Source organism: Dipodomys ordii, unplaced genomic scaffold (assembly GCF_000151885.1).
Source record: "Dipodomys ordii isolate 6190 unplaced genomic scaffold, Dord_2.0 Scaffold1, whole genome shotgun sequence".
In the NCBI taxonomy this organism is placed as follows: domain Eukaryota; kingdom Metazoa; phylum Chordata; class Mammalia; order Rodentia; family Heteromyidae; genus Dipodomys; species Dipodomys ordii.
In genome coordinates, this window is record NW_012267217.1 from 45,115,773 (window position 1) to 45,133,791 (window position 18,019).

General features: G+C 37.4%; 1 protein-coding gene across 4 annotated transcripts in view; it reads left to right on the forward strand.

The window, feature by feature from the left end:
• The window catches only part of Unc80 (unc-80 homolog (C. elegans)), a 183,303-nt gene that overhangs the window by 13,455 nt on the left and 151,829 nt on the right, over positions 1-18,019 (forward strand). For all 4 annotated transcript variants that reach the window (XM_013010848.1, XM_013010840.1, XM_013010826.1 and 1 more), the window contains exons 5-11: positions 748-871; positions 2,014-2,087; positions 5,687-5,826; positions 12,698-12,959; positions 13,880-14,014; positions 16,253-16,469; positions 17,114-17,254. In XM_013010848.1, coding sequence (XP_012866302.1) covers positions 748-871; positions 2,014-2,087; positions 5,687-5,826; positions 12,698-12,959; positions 13,880-14,014; positions 16,253-16,469; positions 17,114-17,254 — 1,093 coding nt within the window. The remainder of the gene's footprint in view (positions 1-747; positions 872-2,013; positions 2,088-5,686; positions 5,827-12,697; positions 12,960-13,879; positions 14,015-16,252; positions 16,470-17,113; positions 17,255-18,019) is intronic.

The window sequence follows — 18,019 nt, forward strand, 5'->3', positions numbered from 1 at the left end:
ACAATGTACCTTTACCACATGAGACTGCATTTTATATACCCCACCCTCTGTAAATGTAGCAAGGAATCAGAAAATGTGTTTCTGGGAGAGACTTTCAATTATAGACAAATTGTATGGACATGAGTTGTAAAGGCAGCCCAATGCCACAGGTATTTATTGCAAATCTATTGTATATGTAATTCCTAATGCTGTCTTAAGTGCTGTTATGATACTGGGAGCTGAGAGGAAATGAGGACGCCTGATCTATCCATGTCTTTAAGGAATTAAGGATCATTATGAGTAAAAGCACTGCAAAATAACCCTATGAAGCACCAAACTTGATTCCATGAAATTCGAGAGTGCGAGATGCACTTGAGAACAAAATGTCACAATAGCCAGTCTCAGAGGACATTGTGTCATGAGGGAGAAGTAATCACAATTAAATAATTAAGAGGAATGATAATGCAAGCATGAATGAAGAGTTCTGCCAAGAATCTTGCAATAAGCAGGTCTCAATTATAGCAAACACAAAACAATAATTTCTGTGTTTTATGTTTTCCCCAGAGCTATATTTTGATTAATTATTCATTCCACATAAAGCAGGTTGTTTGATTTCTGTGGCAATTGCAGTGATAAAGTTGTTGGTTTACTCTGGCCATACTTATATGGGTTATGAAAGAAGGTTGAACAGATCATCTGAAAATACCTGTGAATGACAACGCTGACTGGCAGAAGGCAATTACTGCACATGATCTTTTCTGTCTCCAGGAATCTGACCTCACCTTCCGGCTGGCCAGTGGGCTTGTTATATGGCAGCCTATGTGGGAACATAGACAGCCCGAAGTCTCTGGCTTCACAGCGTTGGTCAAGCCCATGAGGAACATTATTACAGGTTTGTAGCTCAGGCACCCAGCAGGGTGGCATTGGCAGATTCCTTCACACATAGGAGTGGCCTAGCTATGAGGCTTATTCACATAGAGAAAAACAGCAAACCAGGCGCATGAGCTTTTTTTGTTATATGATTTTAGGTCAAGACATTTAAATGTCAATGCCTCAGTTTCCTCATCAGTAAAGGAGGAATTTTGCATTTTAATACTACTTGCAGGATTATTATGGGGTATAGATCAGTTAATGTGGGTGAAATATTACAACTATTATTTCATCATCCCGGTGGATGGAGTGGAGGCCGAATCCTAGTGCCTCATTGTTATCAAAGCATTCCAGTTCAGTTGTTGTCTAGTGAGGGAGTCCTTTGGCTGATTGTAGTAAGAGATATTTCACCCCAAATCTATATTTTGCTGTGTATGTAGCCTAATGTTCTTATTTCACCAATGGGTAATGGAGATAGTGATGTTACTTTAAAAGGCTCATTCTCCTTTTGAAAGAAGATATTTGTTACCATTTGCATCTTATCAAATGTCTGAGTAAAGTCTACTACCAGTAGCTTATACCTGTTACCCTAGCTTCTCAGGAGGCTAAGGTCTGGAGGATTGTAGGTCCAGATCAGTCTAGACAGAAGAGTCCACAAGATTCCATCTCCAAAATAACCGGCAAAAAAGTTGGACTGGATGCCTGGTTCAAGGCATAGCGCTACAGCTGAGCAAGTGTGAGCCTTGCGTTAAAAATATAAACAATATAAATGTAAATGAATACATTTAAATAAGTGAATATATATTAATATGACACTCCTTGATTACACAGATTCCTTAGTGTCTTATATACCTTGAGAGTTATAGGATAGAAATGTATGTAAGAACTTGTTACTTGTTATGTAAGAACTTGTTACTATGTGTAATGCTCCACTGAGTGCCCATGCTGAGAAGATGGTCCTATTTTTACCTACTGAGTCATACTGAAGAGTGCCTACACTTCTCACTAAGACATGATAAGATTTTCAGACAATCTCCGTTATTAAATTTCTTCTTTCAGTGTGATAATGACCTATTAGTTGGGATTTTTAATCGAAAGTGAAATAAACTCATGAAATAATGTGAACCTATAGTCTTGGTGATAGAATTTCTCCCATTTATGCAGCCAAGAGAAGTTCTCCTATCAACAGTCAAAATCAGACCTGTGAATCACCAAATCAAGACACAAGACACCAAGAGGTTAGTTTGTTAAAATGAGAGAAAAAGGAAGAAAGAAATTCCTGAGGTAGTGTGGTGGGAAGCGTCAGACATGCATTCATACTACCATGCTCAAAGCCTTCTCCCCCTCCCTGAACATACAACATTTAACAACTTCAGATTTTCTGTCAATCAAGTAAGAAAAATAATTTTACATGTCTTTCAAAGAGTGTAGAAGTACTGAAATTGCATAATGTATGATGAGATTATTATATCACAGGCTATCATATGAGAAGCAATGCTGTATTTCAATCAGTAGCACTCACTACATGTTAGCTTTCATTTTCTCACCTCACATTAAATAGAATATCATCCAGTTATCAGTCAACTCTTTTATTAATATGTTTTTATTGTGAAAAGTACTTTACAGAGGGGTTACAGTTACATGAGCAAGGTAATGAGTACATTTCTTATCAAGCATTGTTGGTTCCTCCTTTCTTTTTCCCCTACCATCCCTTCCCTCCCAACTCCTCAACTACACTAACAATTATTATTAATAATAATCATCACGATTTTTATTATTGTTGGTTCTGTGGCTTGAACTCCAGGCCTGGGCGCTGTCCCTGAGCTCTTTTGCTCAAGGCTAGTACTCTACTACTTTGAGCCACAGCAGCACTTCTGGTTTTCTGGTGGTTAATTGGGGATATGAGTCAAATGGACTTTCCTGCCTGTCTGGCTTTGAACTGTGATCCTCAGATCTCAGCCTCTTGAGTAGTGAGGATTATAGGCATGAGTCATTGGTGCTGGCTTCATACAATTTTTTTTCTTCATACAATTTTTTTATTAGGTGACTCTATATTGGTTGGATAGTGTTTCATGGTGTGGGGAGTAGAAAGAAAGTGTAAAGTACTGTCCTACTAAGGAATATAAAGTTTAATGAGAACTAAAATTTACTTACATAAAAGAGAAAAAACACAGACTATGATTCAATGCCAATATGTCACAGTTCATGAAAGAGAGAAATTAAGGCCCAGAGTAGATGAGAGCTACACGGAAATGTATACTGCTATTAACTTGTCATCAGTTGACCTGCCTTCACTTTCAGTCCAACACATGCAAAGTAAAACTGAATGCTTGTCATCATAATTGGATCTCTTTGTAACTGATCTATTACTGTCAGGAATATCATTATCTTTTTCTTTACACTCCAAGTCGGAAATTTTAGACTCCTAGTGTAACTATCATTTGCCGAAAATTGCTCATATTATGCTTTGTATGCACATACACACACATGTACACACATTTGGCAGGTTTGAAATTGAGGTTACCTGATTATCTTTACTCTCCTATATTCTCTCTGCCTGGTAGCTGTATTGGTGTGGCCATCCTCCTTGGGCCTCATGAATGTGGTCAGTGACTGACAAGAAGGGAAGAAGGAGGTAAAATAACACTCTTGACATACAGAAAATTCTTTGGATAATGTCGGACATGAAGAACTCTGTGTAGAGTTTTATAAGGATGAAGACATTTTAGGAAAGATACATCAATTTCTTCGTGTGTACTCTTTTCCTACTTATGCGTAGGATGGATGTTATAATCAGAGGCTATGATGAGCTAAATCTAAAGGAACTCTTTCTGGTAGTGTATAATTAAATTTTTGCTGGTAAAGAAGTCAATAGTCCTTGTTTAATTAAGAGGGTCTTTTTCCTTTAGTAGTAGAGAAAATAACAGAATATTTTATAAATGATAATATCTTAGATATCATGAACGGTGTGTCTCATATTTTTCTCTAATTCTTTTTGCTTCTTGCCAAATCATTTTTTCACTGTGTTGCTAAGATATACTCATTGTATTCTATGCACCCTAGGACCTCATAACTTGATTGCAGTTTGGAGCAACTAATTGGATTTTTTTTTACCTTTAGCTCTTCTGGTTTAAAATATAAACACCTGCTAATAATGCAGACTAATCTTCCCAATTGATTTTTTCACTCACCATTTCATAAAAGCTATTATATGCAAGGTGCCATACTTTTATCATATCCCTTCTCTATAGGAGCCTATAAAGCACATCCCCTCTCCTAATGACCAGACTCCTCACCCAATACTCTGTGTTCCACCATCTGAGAACATCTTCCTAAGTGACCCCTCTCAGATCACTTATAAGGTCACTTAGATATTGCGTTTAACACATAGATTATGCTTATCTCAGCCTCTGAGTCTCAGCCTAGAGGTTCTTCAAACTGGAATGCTCTCTTCCTTTCTTGTTGCCTGTCCACATTTTATCCTTCTAAGAAACAATAGAGGCTTCTATTCCCCCAGGAACTCTTGTCTAACTATGTTAAACTTTTATTGGCCATTTGGGTGGACCTCTAGTCCCATGTAGTTCGTTGAACTCTTTAAATATAGCTAGTCTAAATTGTATATCAAATCCTGGAAATATAGTATGAAACAAGTCAACATTATGAAGCATTATTAATGATTTTATGTTGATTATATGGTTGAAATTTAGAGTTAAAGTATTTTATTAAAACTAACTTCACCTATTTTCCTATTTTTAATATGGTACTAAAGAATTTAAAATGAGTTGTATGGCTGTGTGTGGTCTGTGTTATGGTTCTGTTGGACCTGCTGTTAGAACCTACACTTACTCCCCTCTCCCCTCTCTGTGTTTTACTGTGACTGGGATTCAGTCCAGGAGTTCATGTGTGCTAGGCAAGTAGACAAGTATTCTCTCACTGGCCGATCTCCTCAATCTGTTAATTTTTTTAAAAACCTCTAAAATCATCAAACATGAAGCACATAATGTGTACTAATGCCAAGAGATTCTTTGGTCAAATTCAAGAGATTTATTTTGTGAAATTTCCAGGTATAATTGTTTTTCTGTAAGTCATGGTTGACTCTTCCATGATTTTGCGTATGAAAATAAAAAGTATAAGGTTTACAGTATCTTTATAATAAAAATATTAAAAAGAAAGTATAAGGTCTAAACTGCTATGGTGTTTATGCATTATTATGGTGTTTAAAGCATTTCATCTATAATACAGATGGAAAAATACCCTGTCTGGCCTGAGCCGAAATGTAATTCAGCTCATGTAATTAGAATAAGCTACTCAGTAAGAGAATTGCTGAGTATGTACTTACAAATCAGGGTAAAGGTCCTGTCCAATTCAAAAAAAATGTATCACACGCTCTCGCTGATGAATGATGATACAATGTGAACCTTGCACCTCCATTTTCATGTGCTGGCTTCAATTTAATTACCTCCTGCTGACCTGCCGCTCACCTGTAACCTCACACCTCTATTTGGTTTTCTACAGTATCGGCAAACCTTTGATGAATTGTCAGGTTTATAACTCTTCTCTACATACTGAATATAGGCTAAGGAGAACAGAGTCAAGGGCAAATGAAATAGAAGTTATGAAATTGCTTAGCCTAATACTTGGAATGACTCAGCTGCACTCTGGAAACCTGCTTCTATTTCCTCTTAGACACAGTAAAAAAATCCCTTATTGTAATGCATTATAATCTGTTGTACTGGAAAGAACACATACAGAACTATGTATGTAGCACATATATGGTTGTAGAAGCTATGTATAAGGGGAAAATAAAAAACTAATATGCTGTCTCCACATCCAAAAGGGACTCCAGGTTACGTGCGAACCATTCCAGCCCGATTCCATCTCACCCAAAGCCACCATCTCAGGCTGTCACCGAGGAAACTCCTTTGATGGAAGTCTGTCCTCCCAAACTTCCCAGGAAAGAGGTCCATCACATTCCAGGTACATGAGTAGAGACAGATGTGTCTTCATATCTAAAAGTTAAGTAAGCATGTTTAGCTATGTTTATAGCTTTTGATCTTTAAAAAATATATGTATGTACAAGATGTGTACATGTATTGTCAGTCAAGGTTTATTTAGATTAATTGAAGAAATGTATGTTATGAATAGCTCTCATTTGAACAAACCAGTGGGAAGTAGGAAGACAATGTCTGACCTAACAAGATATCTGGGTGGATTACTGGTGTAAATGTTTTAAGTGTAGAAACTCCAACAATGCCATCAAAAGATTTTATTGTAGAGATGTTAAAGGATCTGTTTTAATGTGTAAGGATACTTTATATCTCCAGATTCTTGTGCTGAAGTTGGTACTGCAAAATACTTAGAAATTATAGTCTGATATTTGTAAATTTCTCAAAGTTGTCCCTGTTATTTTGTGTCCTAACAAATTTGCTTAGGAACACCTGCCCCATGGGCAAGAGCTAATGACTCCTTTCTACTTTCTGCTGAAATTATGGACACCTGCATTCATGGAGTTTGCCATTCCTATTAAGGAGGGAGACTCCCTGAAACCATTTGTATGCCTCTACTTTCAAATACAGTCACAGGCTAGGAGTATTTTTTAACTGAGGCATTTTTTTATTTTTTATTTTTTTTGTGTGTCTGGTCGTGGGGCCTGAACTCTGGGCCTGGGCGCTTTCCCTCAGCTCTTCAGCTCAAGGCTAGCACTCTACCACTTGAGCCACAGCGCCACTTCCAGCTTTTTTCTTTTTGCTTATGTGGTGCTGAGGAATCAAACCCAGGGCCTCAGGCATGCAAGGTAAGCGCTCTACCACTGAGCCACTTTCCCAGCCCAACTGAGGCATTTTAAATAGCTTTATCTAGATACTGTTTCTACATCATAAAGTGTATCTGTGTTAAGTTTATTGTTTAATGACTTTTAGTAATCTTATTATGCAGCTATTCACAACAATCCAGTCAGAAAACATTTGTCACCCCAAAGCATCTCTTTTATTCAATTGCAGTCACTCTCATTACCATATTGGACCTTAGATAACTACATGTGCATTTTCTATTTCTACTGGCATATATTTCTAGACATTTCACATAAGTGCAATAATACATCTTATTATTATTTGTTTCATCTAGCTTCTCTCATTTAGCAATAACATATTTGAGCTCTGCCTACATTGTTGCATGTATCAGTAGTTCATTCCTCTTTCTTGCCAAATAACATTCCATTGTATGGATCTATCACATTTCCTTTATTCATCAGTTGATGGATATATAGACTGCTTCCAGTTTGTCTATTACCAGCAATGCTTTAAAAAGAACTGTGTGGGGCTCGGAAGGTGGCTCAGTGGTAGAGCGCTTGCCTTGCATGCATGAGGCCCTGGGTTTGATTCCTCAGCACCATATAAGCAAAAAAAAGGCAAAGTGGCGCTGTGGCTCAGGTGGTAGAGTGCTAGCCTTAAGCTGAAGAGCTGAGGGATAGTGCCCAGGCCCAGAGTTCAGGCCCATGACTGGACCCAAAAACTAAAAAATAAAAATAAAAAGAACTCTGTGTGCACACGGATGTTCTCTTCTATTGGGTAGATAGCTATGAGAAAAATTGCAGGGTTGTACGACAAAAGAAAAATCAACAAGCTACTTTCCAACATGGCTGTAACACTTTACAAATTCCCAGAAACATATGAAAGTATGTGCTTTTATCTCCTTGGAAACCTTTGTGATTGGTTCTTTGTTATTGTAGTCATTCTAACAGGTGTGAAATGACATCTGATTGCAGTTTTATTTATATTTCTCTGACTAAGGGTGCCATGATTATTATATTTTCATGTACATATTAGCTATTGAAAAATCTTTCCTTAATTATTCAAAACATTTTTCACATTTCAGCTAGGTTGTGTTATTGTTCAACTTGAAGATTTCCTTTTTCATGCTGATACAAAGCCCTTATCCACACAATGATTCACAAATATTCCTCCCACTATCTGACTTGCCCTTCCCTTTGCTAATTTTAAAATAATCTACATGCATTTGATACCATTTGAAACTGTATTTAAAATATAGTACAGAGGTGCTATACTTTCTAAAGGTCTTTTAGAGTGATGGAAAACATGGAGCCATGTAAACAAAGATATTTACTACATTTTTATGGAGGAATGGGCTTCCCTTTGTTTATTTATATTTTAAAAGCAAGTGTTCCATTAAGTAATCTGTTGATGAAGAATATGAAAATGTGATAGTAATGTGGGTTGTGTGATTTAGTTGTTTGTGTTAATCTGCCCATTTACTATCCCAGATCAATGGTGACAGAAATACTTAAATTCAACTATGTAGAACCAAACAGTTGAACTCATGGAGCACAAAGCAGAAATGTGGCTACGTGAGGCTGAGAGGGATCAGATAAGAAAAGGGGAGTTATTGATATAAGGGCGAAAATTTGTTAAAGTAGAGAAATAAGGAATAGTGGTTGATTGCACCAAGAGTGCTATATTATTATAATAAATAATAATGCATTGGATATTTTCGAACAATACTAAAAGAGTATGTTTTTAATTATGCAATATAATGTTATCATGAAATGGCAGTTATTAAATCACTAGAATATAAGCAGATATAAACCATCTATATAAAATTGTTATTTGTAAATTAAAAATAAAATTTTAAATGGGCAAAGAATCCTAGAATACCAATGCAATCTCATACCATGTAGCAAATGCACTAATGCTCAACTACTTATACACAGCAGTGTGTAGTTTTGACATTTCCTTTGCCAGATCACCATTTCTTTAGGGTAATTTTTGAACTTTCCACAGCTTAGCAAGCAAACTTCATCTACTACATAATGAAAAGCCTCCTTCTCCAGAAGTCTGCTTCTTACTTTCCTGCTAAGCCTTATTAAGTGTTCAGTATAAAAAATATACATTTGCCTGTGCAATTTCTGAGGAAAACTTGGCAAATGCACACTTTTAAAAGAAAACACACGAATTGTAAACCTCTTTGTACAACTCCTTAATAATAACTTTTAAAAAAAAACACATTCTTCAAGGTTTTACTGATTCTACCTACTTCAGAGTTCCACAAGCATTCCCAAAGTTGACAGTTTTATCTTGGCACCAAAATCTACTTTATCTGTCAATTAAATTATCCCAAGTCTTAGAAGATAAGACACCCAATTATTGCACACAGTTTCTGAAGATCACGATCCACATTTAGCTTGGCTCCTTGATTGTGTCTCAGGGTCTTAAGATGTGGACCAGGGTTGCAGTCATGTGAAGCCTTTGTTTAAGGACATGGTTTCAGCCTCATTCAGACTACTGACACTGTTCAGAAGATGCAGTTTCTTACCTCCAGGGCCTGTCCAGAGAGCAGAACGTGACATTGGACGTGGCTTCTCACAAAATAAGGCATCTAAGAAAGGGAAGGGCCAACCAACGAAGATGGAACCTTCAGCATCTTTTGGAATCTCATCTCTGTGTTTCTGATCTATGAATCATACGAGCTAACTCTTACACAGTATTGCAGGGGACCACACTGTATGAATGCCAGGAGGCAGGGATCATTAGCAGCCAACTACAATAAACAATAATAATGGAAAACAATGATTCTGTTGGGTATCTTTGCCTACATTATAAAGATTATAGCTACCTATTCTTTGTATCAGTTGTTAAATATTCTTCCTGCACTGATTCTGTTTTATACAAATTCCAAAATGTTCTTTTTATTTTAACCTAACAGTAAGTAACTTCTTACTTCAAATGCTAAGCTTAGGCCTACCTAAAAAAATCAAATGTAAAGATGAAATCTTCAGGACACAAAAGCCACAAAATTATGTTTATTACATCATTTTTCTTAACCATTAGAAATTACAAATATAAACATTAAATATATTTCAGTTCTATAAAAAACTCAAATTATGATTCCACTATGATTCCACTTCAATGTGCCTATGTAAAAAATAAAAGCCAAACCTGTTAAAAAGTCCAAAATGTCTCTTTGTGAAAGGACCTAGCCTTATTGTTTTATTTCTGGTTCTCTGATATAGCCACACTCAAACATCTGCACATGTATTAATTTCTTAACACATCTTTGCACATCCTCATCTGGCATACATGCACCCACATGTGTGAAACAGACATGAATTGCCAGCACTTGAAAAATTGTGCTTTCTCTCTGCCTAGCTACAGTGGCTTGTTACCATGGAAATTATGCACATAGTTAGATGTTTCAAAAATGCTATCGCTGATGGAGGAGTTCTTGGATTTATTAGAAATGAAAAGAATGCTAACAGCAAACCAGTGCAAGCAGGAGAAGCTGTCAACCTATATTTTAAAAATCCAATTCATCATCGCTTTGCTTTGACCTTGAACCAATAGAACATCACTCTTCTCTGTAATCATGAAATAGGTAGCGAGTTTCCTAAATTGATGCAAGGATTCATCTGTAATTACCATGTGCATACATTTAAGCTATGCTTCATTAAATTCTTTCTGGGGTCAGACTTACTTCTGCAGTTCTTTTCCACCAGATAGGTGGTGTTATTTTCCAGAGTGCTTGCTTTTCTTTGGAACACTTTATTATCATCTCCCTACATACATTAATAGTAATGTGCTTTCCCAATGCCATTGTTGCCTAAAAAACAAAGCAATTCTTACCTGTTTAAAATTTTTTACCAGATAATTTTACATAGGAAATTACTTAAATGTTTTAACAATTGAGGAAGAAGTAAAACTCATCTGAGTTCGTCAGGTAGATATAACAATTATACCTTTTAGATGTGTGTTTCTTTTCATTATTTTATGTATATAGTATTTAGAAGAAGTGTATTGATCATCTTTCATAAAATTTTTCTATCAAATAACTTATAAAATCATAGTATCATAGAATATTACAATTGGAAAAAATTTTTACATCTTATGAGAGTCTCCACATAATATTTTTATCCATAAATCTTTCTATTAAATGTCTGTTAATGAATTTAAATTTTTTTCTGATAAAATTATTATTTCTGATGATACTGTCTTGAATGAAATAAAACCAATTATTGATCATTCTTGCTTTTTTGGCCAGTATACCTCACACTTTAGTCATATAACTCAACACCATAAATGAAAGCACTTCTCATTATAATTATTTGCTACATACAGCTACTTGAGTCATTGTTGTTTCAAATGGTCTCTTCCAATATTATACATTTGAAATTTTCATTAATAAGATCACAGACATGTTTTAGCATCTGGTCAGACTTATATGCAAAGAGTCTTACTGTTTTGTAGTACATCATGAAATGAGCTGACAAATTCTGTTAGAAAGTAGTTAATGTCTACAGCACTTAACTGTACAGTTAGTAATTATCTACAGTTAAATAAAATCAGTGTGTAGAGGAGGACATAAAGAGAGGTCCTTAGTAGCTTCAGGAATGAGGTTGTTAATATACTATCCCAGTCAGGAAGATAGAAATCACGCACACATGTTTCTTTGGTGTGGTTGTCTTCTATTTAATCATTTCATTTGGTTTAAGGAGGGAAATAATTTTGTTGAACTACTAGTATCTGCCTTAGTCCCAGAAGTCTAGTCTAGAAAATAAGGGTCTTCACAAGCTGTTATAATAAGTCAAATGATTGTCATGAAGGTTTGAAGACCTAAAATTACACAGCTGGTAGTCAGCCAACCTCATGCTTTGTCTTTTCTTTATAAATCCAAGGCTGAAAAAAAGATTTCCTTTTATTTTAGGTTAAAATGATAGGCTTAGAAGAGTATATTTGGTCATGCCTCTTTAAGAAAGAGAACTCCAGTGAGTTGAGGGAAATGGAAAATAAAGAAGCTTCTTAGGAACTGGATAGAAATGAAAATCAAGGTTATTACTCTTTCAAACTAGTCTTAGACATATAAACAGTCAAGGTCTTGAAAGGAAACACGTAGAACATTGGATAATTTGAGAAGCTATTAAAATACATTATTTACTACACAAGAGAGGGTTTAAACTGTGGGGCAATAAAATGATTAACTGGCACACTAGGGTACAGATGATAGAAAATGAGATTGGGATAGAAGGCACATGCTATGCTAGCTTATTGGCCACTGTAAAGGGAAGGGATTACCTAGAAGAGTGGAGGAAGAAGAGAAGTAGCAGACACGTAAAAGAAGTAACTTCAATAATCTAAGAAGAGTTGTTAGGGGTTGGGATGAGAGTGACCATAGGTAAAGAGGGTATGAAGAGGTTGGAAGGAGTCTCTATGAAATTCAAAGGAGGCTTCAAATGTAACGCACAAAGCAACTTCTAGTTCTTTGGGGGGAAAATATTAACTCTGGCATAAACATCTATGGAAACGTAAGATATTGTAGATAGTTCTGCTCTATGACTTCCAACTCAGTTCAACAATGCAGTATTGTAGCACTGTTGTCGTTGAACTTTAACTTATACTTTGTTTTCTAGTTGTCAGTCAAAATATTTAGGATTTAGAGTTGGAGACATGGCTCAAGAGTCGGGTACCTGACTAACAAGTATAAGGCCCTGAGTTTACACCCCATACTGAAAAATAAATTCAAGACTGTAAGATAGCATTCAAATTCCAATCCAATTGTATATGTGGGTAATTGCCACTCAAGACATCAGGCAGTACTGTTTACAAGAGAAGAATTAACAGGATATGAGCTGTGTCACAAGAAGGGAAGAGAAAGATTATGAAAATCTTATTATGAAAATGCAGGGCATTAGCTATGTCCTGGGTTTGTGTTTGAACTGTACTAATTGTTTTTGCATTTCCTTTTCCTGTAGTCTACAGTCAGAAACATGTAAGCCATGAAGTGCTAAGCCTTTGTAGACTTGATGCTGGTGTAAATATCTTCTTTCTGCCTTTGGGAGCAGGGCCTCTCTGGTGATACCTCCATGTCAAAGGTCCCGCTATGCCACCTACTTTGATGTTGCTGTCCTTCGCTGCCTGCTCCAGCCGCACTGGTCTGAGGAGGGCACTCAGTGGTCTCTCATGTACTACCTACAAAGACTGCGACACATGCTGGAAGAGAAGCCAGAGAAGCCCCCGGAGCCAGATATTCCTCTCCTGCCCAGACCCAGGAGTAGCTCCATGGTGGCGGCAGCTCCCTCGCTAGTGAACACTCACAAAACCCAAGTAAGACAAACCCAATCCATGCCATTGTCATTGGAGCTAACCACTTCATCTATAACCCATTAATTCCCCCTTCACCATGTTTCCAGTGTTCAGTGGAGGGTAATAATCCAACCATCCTCCTTCCTTTTTGTCTCTCACAGTTGGACCCTTTCATTCTTAATTTACTGTTGAAAGAAATGCTTCGTGTACACACTAATTTAGTCTTTGTTTATTAGCCTTTGTTTATTCTAATACTGAAAGCTTGGTTTTTCTGGATAGTCATAATACTAGTTAACAGCATACTGATATATAATATAATATATAATATAAATATATAGCATATAAAATGAATACTTTATATATACTATATAATATACATACTCTGTTGATCCTAGATATCATCTGAAATTAAATATCTAATGATTTAATTCAATGATCACTGAATATGATTAGTGTTTGTTTCATAAGTCAGAAATTTTCAGTGTTTTGATGTCATTATTATAATCATTGCTTTGTGACATGTAATTGTGCTACTTATAATAGTCTTTCAGAGAAGGAGACTGAATGTGTACTGAGGTAGTGACATCCTTCTTTGAGAAGTAGATATACAGCTTAAGTGGTAGAGCACTTGCTTAGGAAGTGTGGTCTTGAGTTCAAATCACAATAGTGCCAACAAAAGTTTTAATTACTTTTTGACAAATCAATCACCTAGTGGCCATTGAACACCTCTTCTTTTCCTCTTTCTTGGAAACACCATTTGTTGAAAACGTACAGAAAATTTAGACTTAGGATTTTCCAGTGGTTTGGGGAAATGTAAATTTGGATAGGTTAGGTCCTGAAACACAAAACTTGTCCATATTAAAAAGGTGACATCAGAATAAGAAAAGTATTTGTGTTCACATCCCAGAGTCCTTTATCATTGTTTACAACTGTTTGTTAAGGATCTCACCATGAAGTGTAACGAGGACGAAAAATCTCTCAGCCCTGAAGCCTTTTCCAAGGTTTCCTTGACAAACTTGCGCAGATCTGCAGTTCCCGATCTTTCTTCAGACCTGGGCATGAACATCTTTAAAAAGGTAAGTAGAACCATTCAATACATGGGTATGAAACTGCTTTTTGATAGATGAATCCCACTTAGGATCAAGTCCTTCTGATCAAGCTACGCAGCATGAGGTAAGGTAGGAAAGGGAGGCTAATTCAGCTTCAGGTCCATCACTGCTCTCGTGTGGCCTGTTTTTCTGTGCACGTCCCTTTGCATGTATTTAGTGCTTCCCATGTTAAGTGGTCCACAGGGTTGTCATGACGACTCATCCGCTACACTGGGTGTGTCGTGGAGGAGTAGTTGTGGTGCAGTGAGAGTAACTTCAACTCAGTTTATCAATACTTGATATAAATATTTCTCAATGCAATAAGATCCATATTGCCTATTTTGTGGAGAAGAAATTGATCCTTAGAAATTTTATTCTGTGTGCCAGAGATTGAACCCAAATTTTTAAAAAAGTCATCTTGTTAACTAGATCATGTTCTTCTGAATTTACCGCTTTTCTTATCTGTATGTGGAACTAATAAAAATAGAAAATAATGTGTAGACTCAGATGTAGCCATTTCATTGTCTCATTTTCAAAAGCATTAATTATGTCAATGAAGAACATATTTATATATGATATTACCTTTTTGCTAAGTAGCAGATTTATCTGCCTTTATTAATAATGAAATAGTAGCCAATTACTTTAGCTTTTTCTTTTTCTAAAACACACTGATCACATGAGAGATAAAAGAGATATTTTGTCTTTTTTTTTTTTTTTTGCACACGACAGCTTTGAGGAGCTTTTAAAAAAACCAAGCATTGGGCTGGGAAGGTGGCTCAGAGGTAGAGTGCTTGCCTTGCATGCATGAGGCCCTGGGTTCTGTTCCTCAGCACTAGATAAGCAGAAAAAGCCAGAAGTGGTGCTATGGCTCAAGTGGTAGAGTGATAGCCTTGAGCTGAAGAGCTGAGGGATAGCGCCCAGGCCTAGAGTTCAGGCCCCACGACCGGCAAAAAAATGAAATAAAATCCAAATGTTCAGGGCTGACTAAATAATTAAATCAGAATTGCTGAAAGACCTAGGCATAGGTATATTTTTAATATTATCCGAACAATAGAATAATTCCTAGTTATACTTTTTAGATAGGAAACATGAGATTGTACCAATGCATGCTGTGTATCATCTTTAATTCTCCTTATGAGCGGTGATGCACATTTAAAGAAGTGAATCCAATGGTCACTTAGGAATCCTGTGTTCTAAACCGGAGGTTTTCACACTTTAGTGGACATCAGAGTCAACTTTGGGGCTTATTAAAACACAGATTGCTGGGCTTCACCTTCTGAGTTTTTGATGGGGTATGTCTGGGTTTGAATCTGCAAATTGCATTTCTAACACATGATGCTGCTGGTCCAGGAACTGCATTTGAGAAACACTATGGGAACCTAGCTAGAAAGAAAGACCAAGAGAATGCATGACTTGTGTGGTATATATACACAATGGAATTCTATCCCTCCATCAGAAAGAATGACATTGCCCCATTTGTTAGGAAATATCAAGATTTTGAAAAAAATTATATTAAGTGAAGTAAGCCAGGCCCAATGACACATAGGTCCCATGGTTTCCTTTATTTGCAATAACTAGCATATGTCTGAGACAAGCAGAAACGGTCAGATAAGTTGATGTTAGGTGAAGTGAACCCCAAGATAAGGACTCAAATGTTTTTTTTTCTTTCTTGCTATTGTTTCTAACCGATTTATAAGATGATTTCTTTGTTGCTTTGTATGTCCCTCCCCCACGGTATTTGATGTTGATATAATTTGTGGAAGGGAAGGAAAAAAACAAATTGTTTAAATAGAGATAGAGGTGGACTCATTGCAACAATGAGATGTACAAGATGTTATATCGAAAAACGAACTTTACAACTTTGGTGCATGGGGTCCAAGGCGGGGAGGGGAGAGGAGAGGAGATGAAGAGATGGGAAGGGATGGGAAGGGGAAACAAAGGAGGAGGCAACAATGCTTGATAAGAAATGTACTCATTACCTTGCCCATGTAATTGTAACCCCTCTGTACGATATTTTCACAATAAAAATTTATTTAAAATATAAGAATGTATGACCTTTGTCTTAGTTTCTTTTGCTCTTTTCATACATCAGGGAAATGTTTCTGATTTCTGTTGGATGATTTTCAGTGACTTCCTGGAACTCTTTTTCCTAGAGCATTTCCTGTTTTACCTCAAAGCATGAGACTTCATTGCCCTCTGCCTACCCTTCTTATCTCATCATTTCAGTTCAAGAGTCGAAAAGAAGACCGAGAGAGGAAAGGCTCCATTCCATACCACCATACAGGGAAGAGGAGGCCGCGACGAATGGGTGTGCCGTTTCTGCTTCATGAGGACCATCTGGACGTGTCCCCCACGCGCAGCACCTTCTCCTTTGGAAGTTTCTCTGGGCTTGGAGAAGACAGACGTGGCATTGAAAAAGGAGGCTGGCAAACTACTATTTTAGGTGACCACCAAGGCCTTCCAAGTGGGGCAGAGCTCACATGACCTATTTAGGAATCTTGATTGAGGGCGAACCTGGCACATCTGCATCTCCCACAAACAGTTGAGACGAGAAAATTGGGCCCATTGTAGGTTCCCTAGTACAGAAATAATGCTGTGCCTTCACACAATTAACTTAATTATGTGAGAAATCTGCATACTCAGGTAATGACCCTATTTCTTACATTATCCTAGCTGCAGAAACCTTTACAGGGTTTGGTGCATTGTTTCATTTGTTGATCTCAAGACAAGCTTTTATTTAGCTCTGTTATTTTATAAGGAAAGAAACAAATCAAAGGGAAAAAAATTTTCTCTTTTATGAAGGGCATAATAAAAAGACCAGCTTAAAATCAGGAGCTGACAGCTAGCTGGGCACAGCAGATGGTTTCTGACATTTGGCTTCGATTGGAGCTGACCTGATCGCAAACAGTGTCATTTAGCATGCCGACCTGAACTCGTGCCCAGTCAAGTTCAGCTCTCACTATTTTGGCTGTTTGCTCTTCTTCATGTCCTCTCGTTGCTGTCCTCTGGAAAGACAAAATAAACAATCTCCTAATAGAGAGTCTTCTAGATTTTCCAACCCTCTTGTGGTATTCTTGTTCATCTCAGGAAAACTGACCCGGAGAGGCAGCTCCGACGCAGCCACAGAGATGGAGAGCCTGAGCGCGCGGCACTCCCACTCGCATCACACGCTGGTGAGTGAGCTGCCCGACCCCTCCAACAGCCACGGGGAAAACACCGTCAAGGAAGGTGAGTCCTGGGCGGGCCTGTGGGCAGGTCAGTCTCCCCCCTCCCCAAGTTCCATTTCCATTGTTCTCGGCATCCTTGTGTCTTCTGGAAACCTGAACTCTCACATTATTATATTGCATGTGGGCCATTCTGTGTGTGTGTGTGTGTGTGTGTGTGTGTGTGTGTGTGTGTGTGTGTGTGTGTGTATTGTAAAATACTGTACAGAGGGGTGACAGTTACATGAGTAAGGTAATGAGTACATTTCCTATTGAGCATTGTCACTTCCTCCTTTGTTTTTCCCCTACCATCCCTTCCCTTCCCACCTCCCCAACTCCTCCCTCCCCCCACCCTGAAGTTGTAAAGGGAAATAACAAAATGTTGGCCATTCTTAGCACAGGCTTAATAGCACAAGCTGACTGACATTGCACTATGGATACCATACTTCTAGAGAGAACAGGCCCACCCCAGCTGAGATCTTGGGAAACATGTGGATTCAGATGGTGGGGGGGGTGAGGCGTACACCATCAGTGACCCCAAGGCCACCCCACCCCTCTTCAGACAGATTCTGATTCAGCTCAGTGCACTATATGAAGCAAACAGGTGCTTCGTCTCTTAACACAATAGTTGATTCTTTTCCTTATTTTTATGCTCTCACAGGAGCGTAGTTCAAATTCCTTTTTCTTTGAACTGTATTCCATGTATTGACTGACATCTGTTAGTTACAACACAAATTTATGTTTTATTATCTTTAACCAAAGAAGAATTCTGTGTGTGTGCACACACACG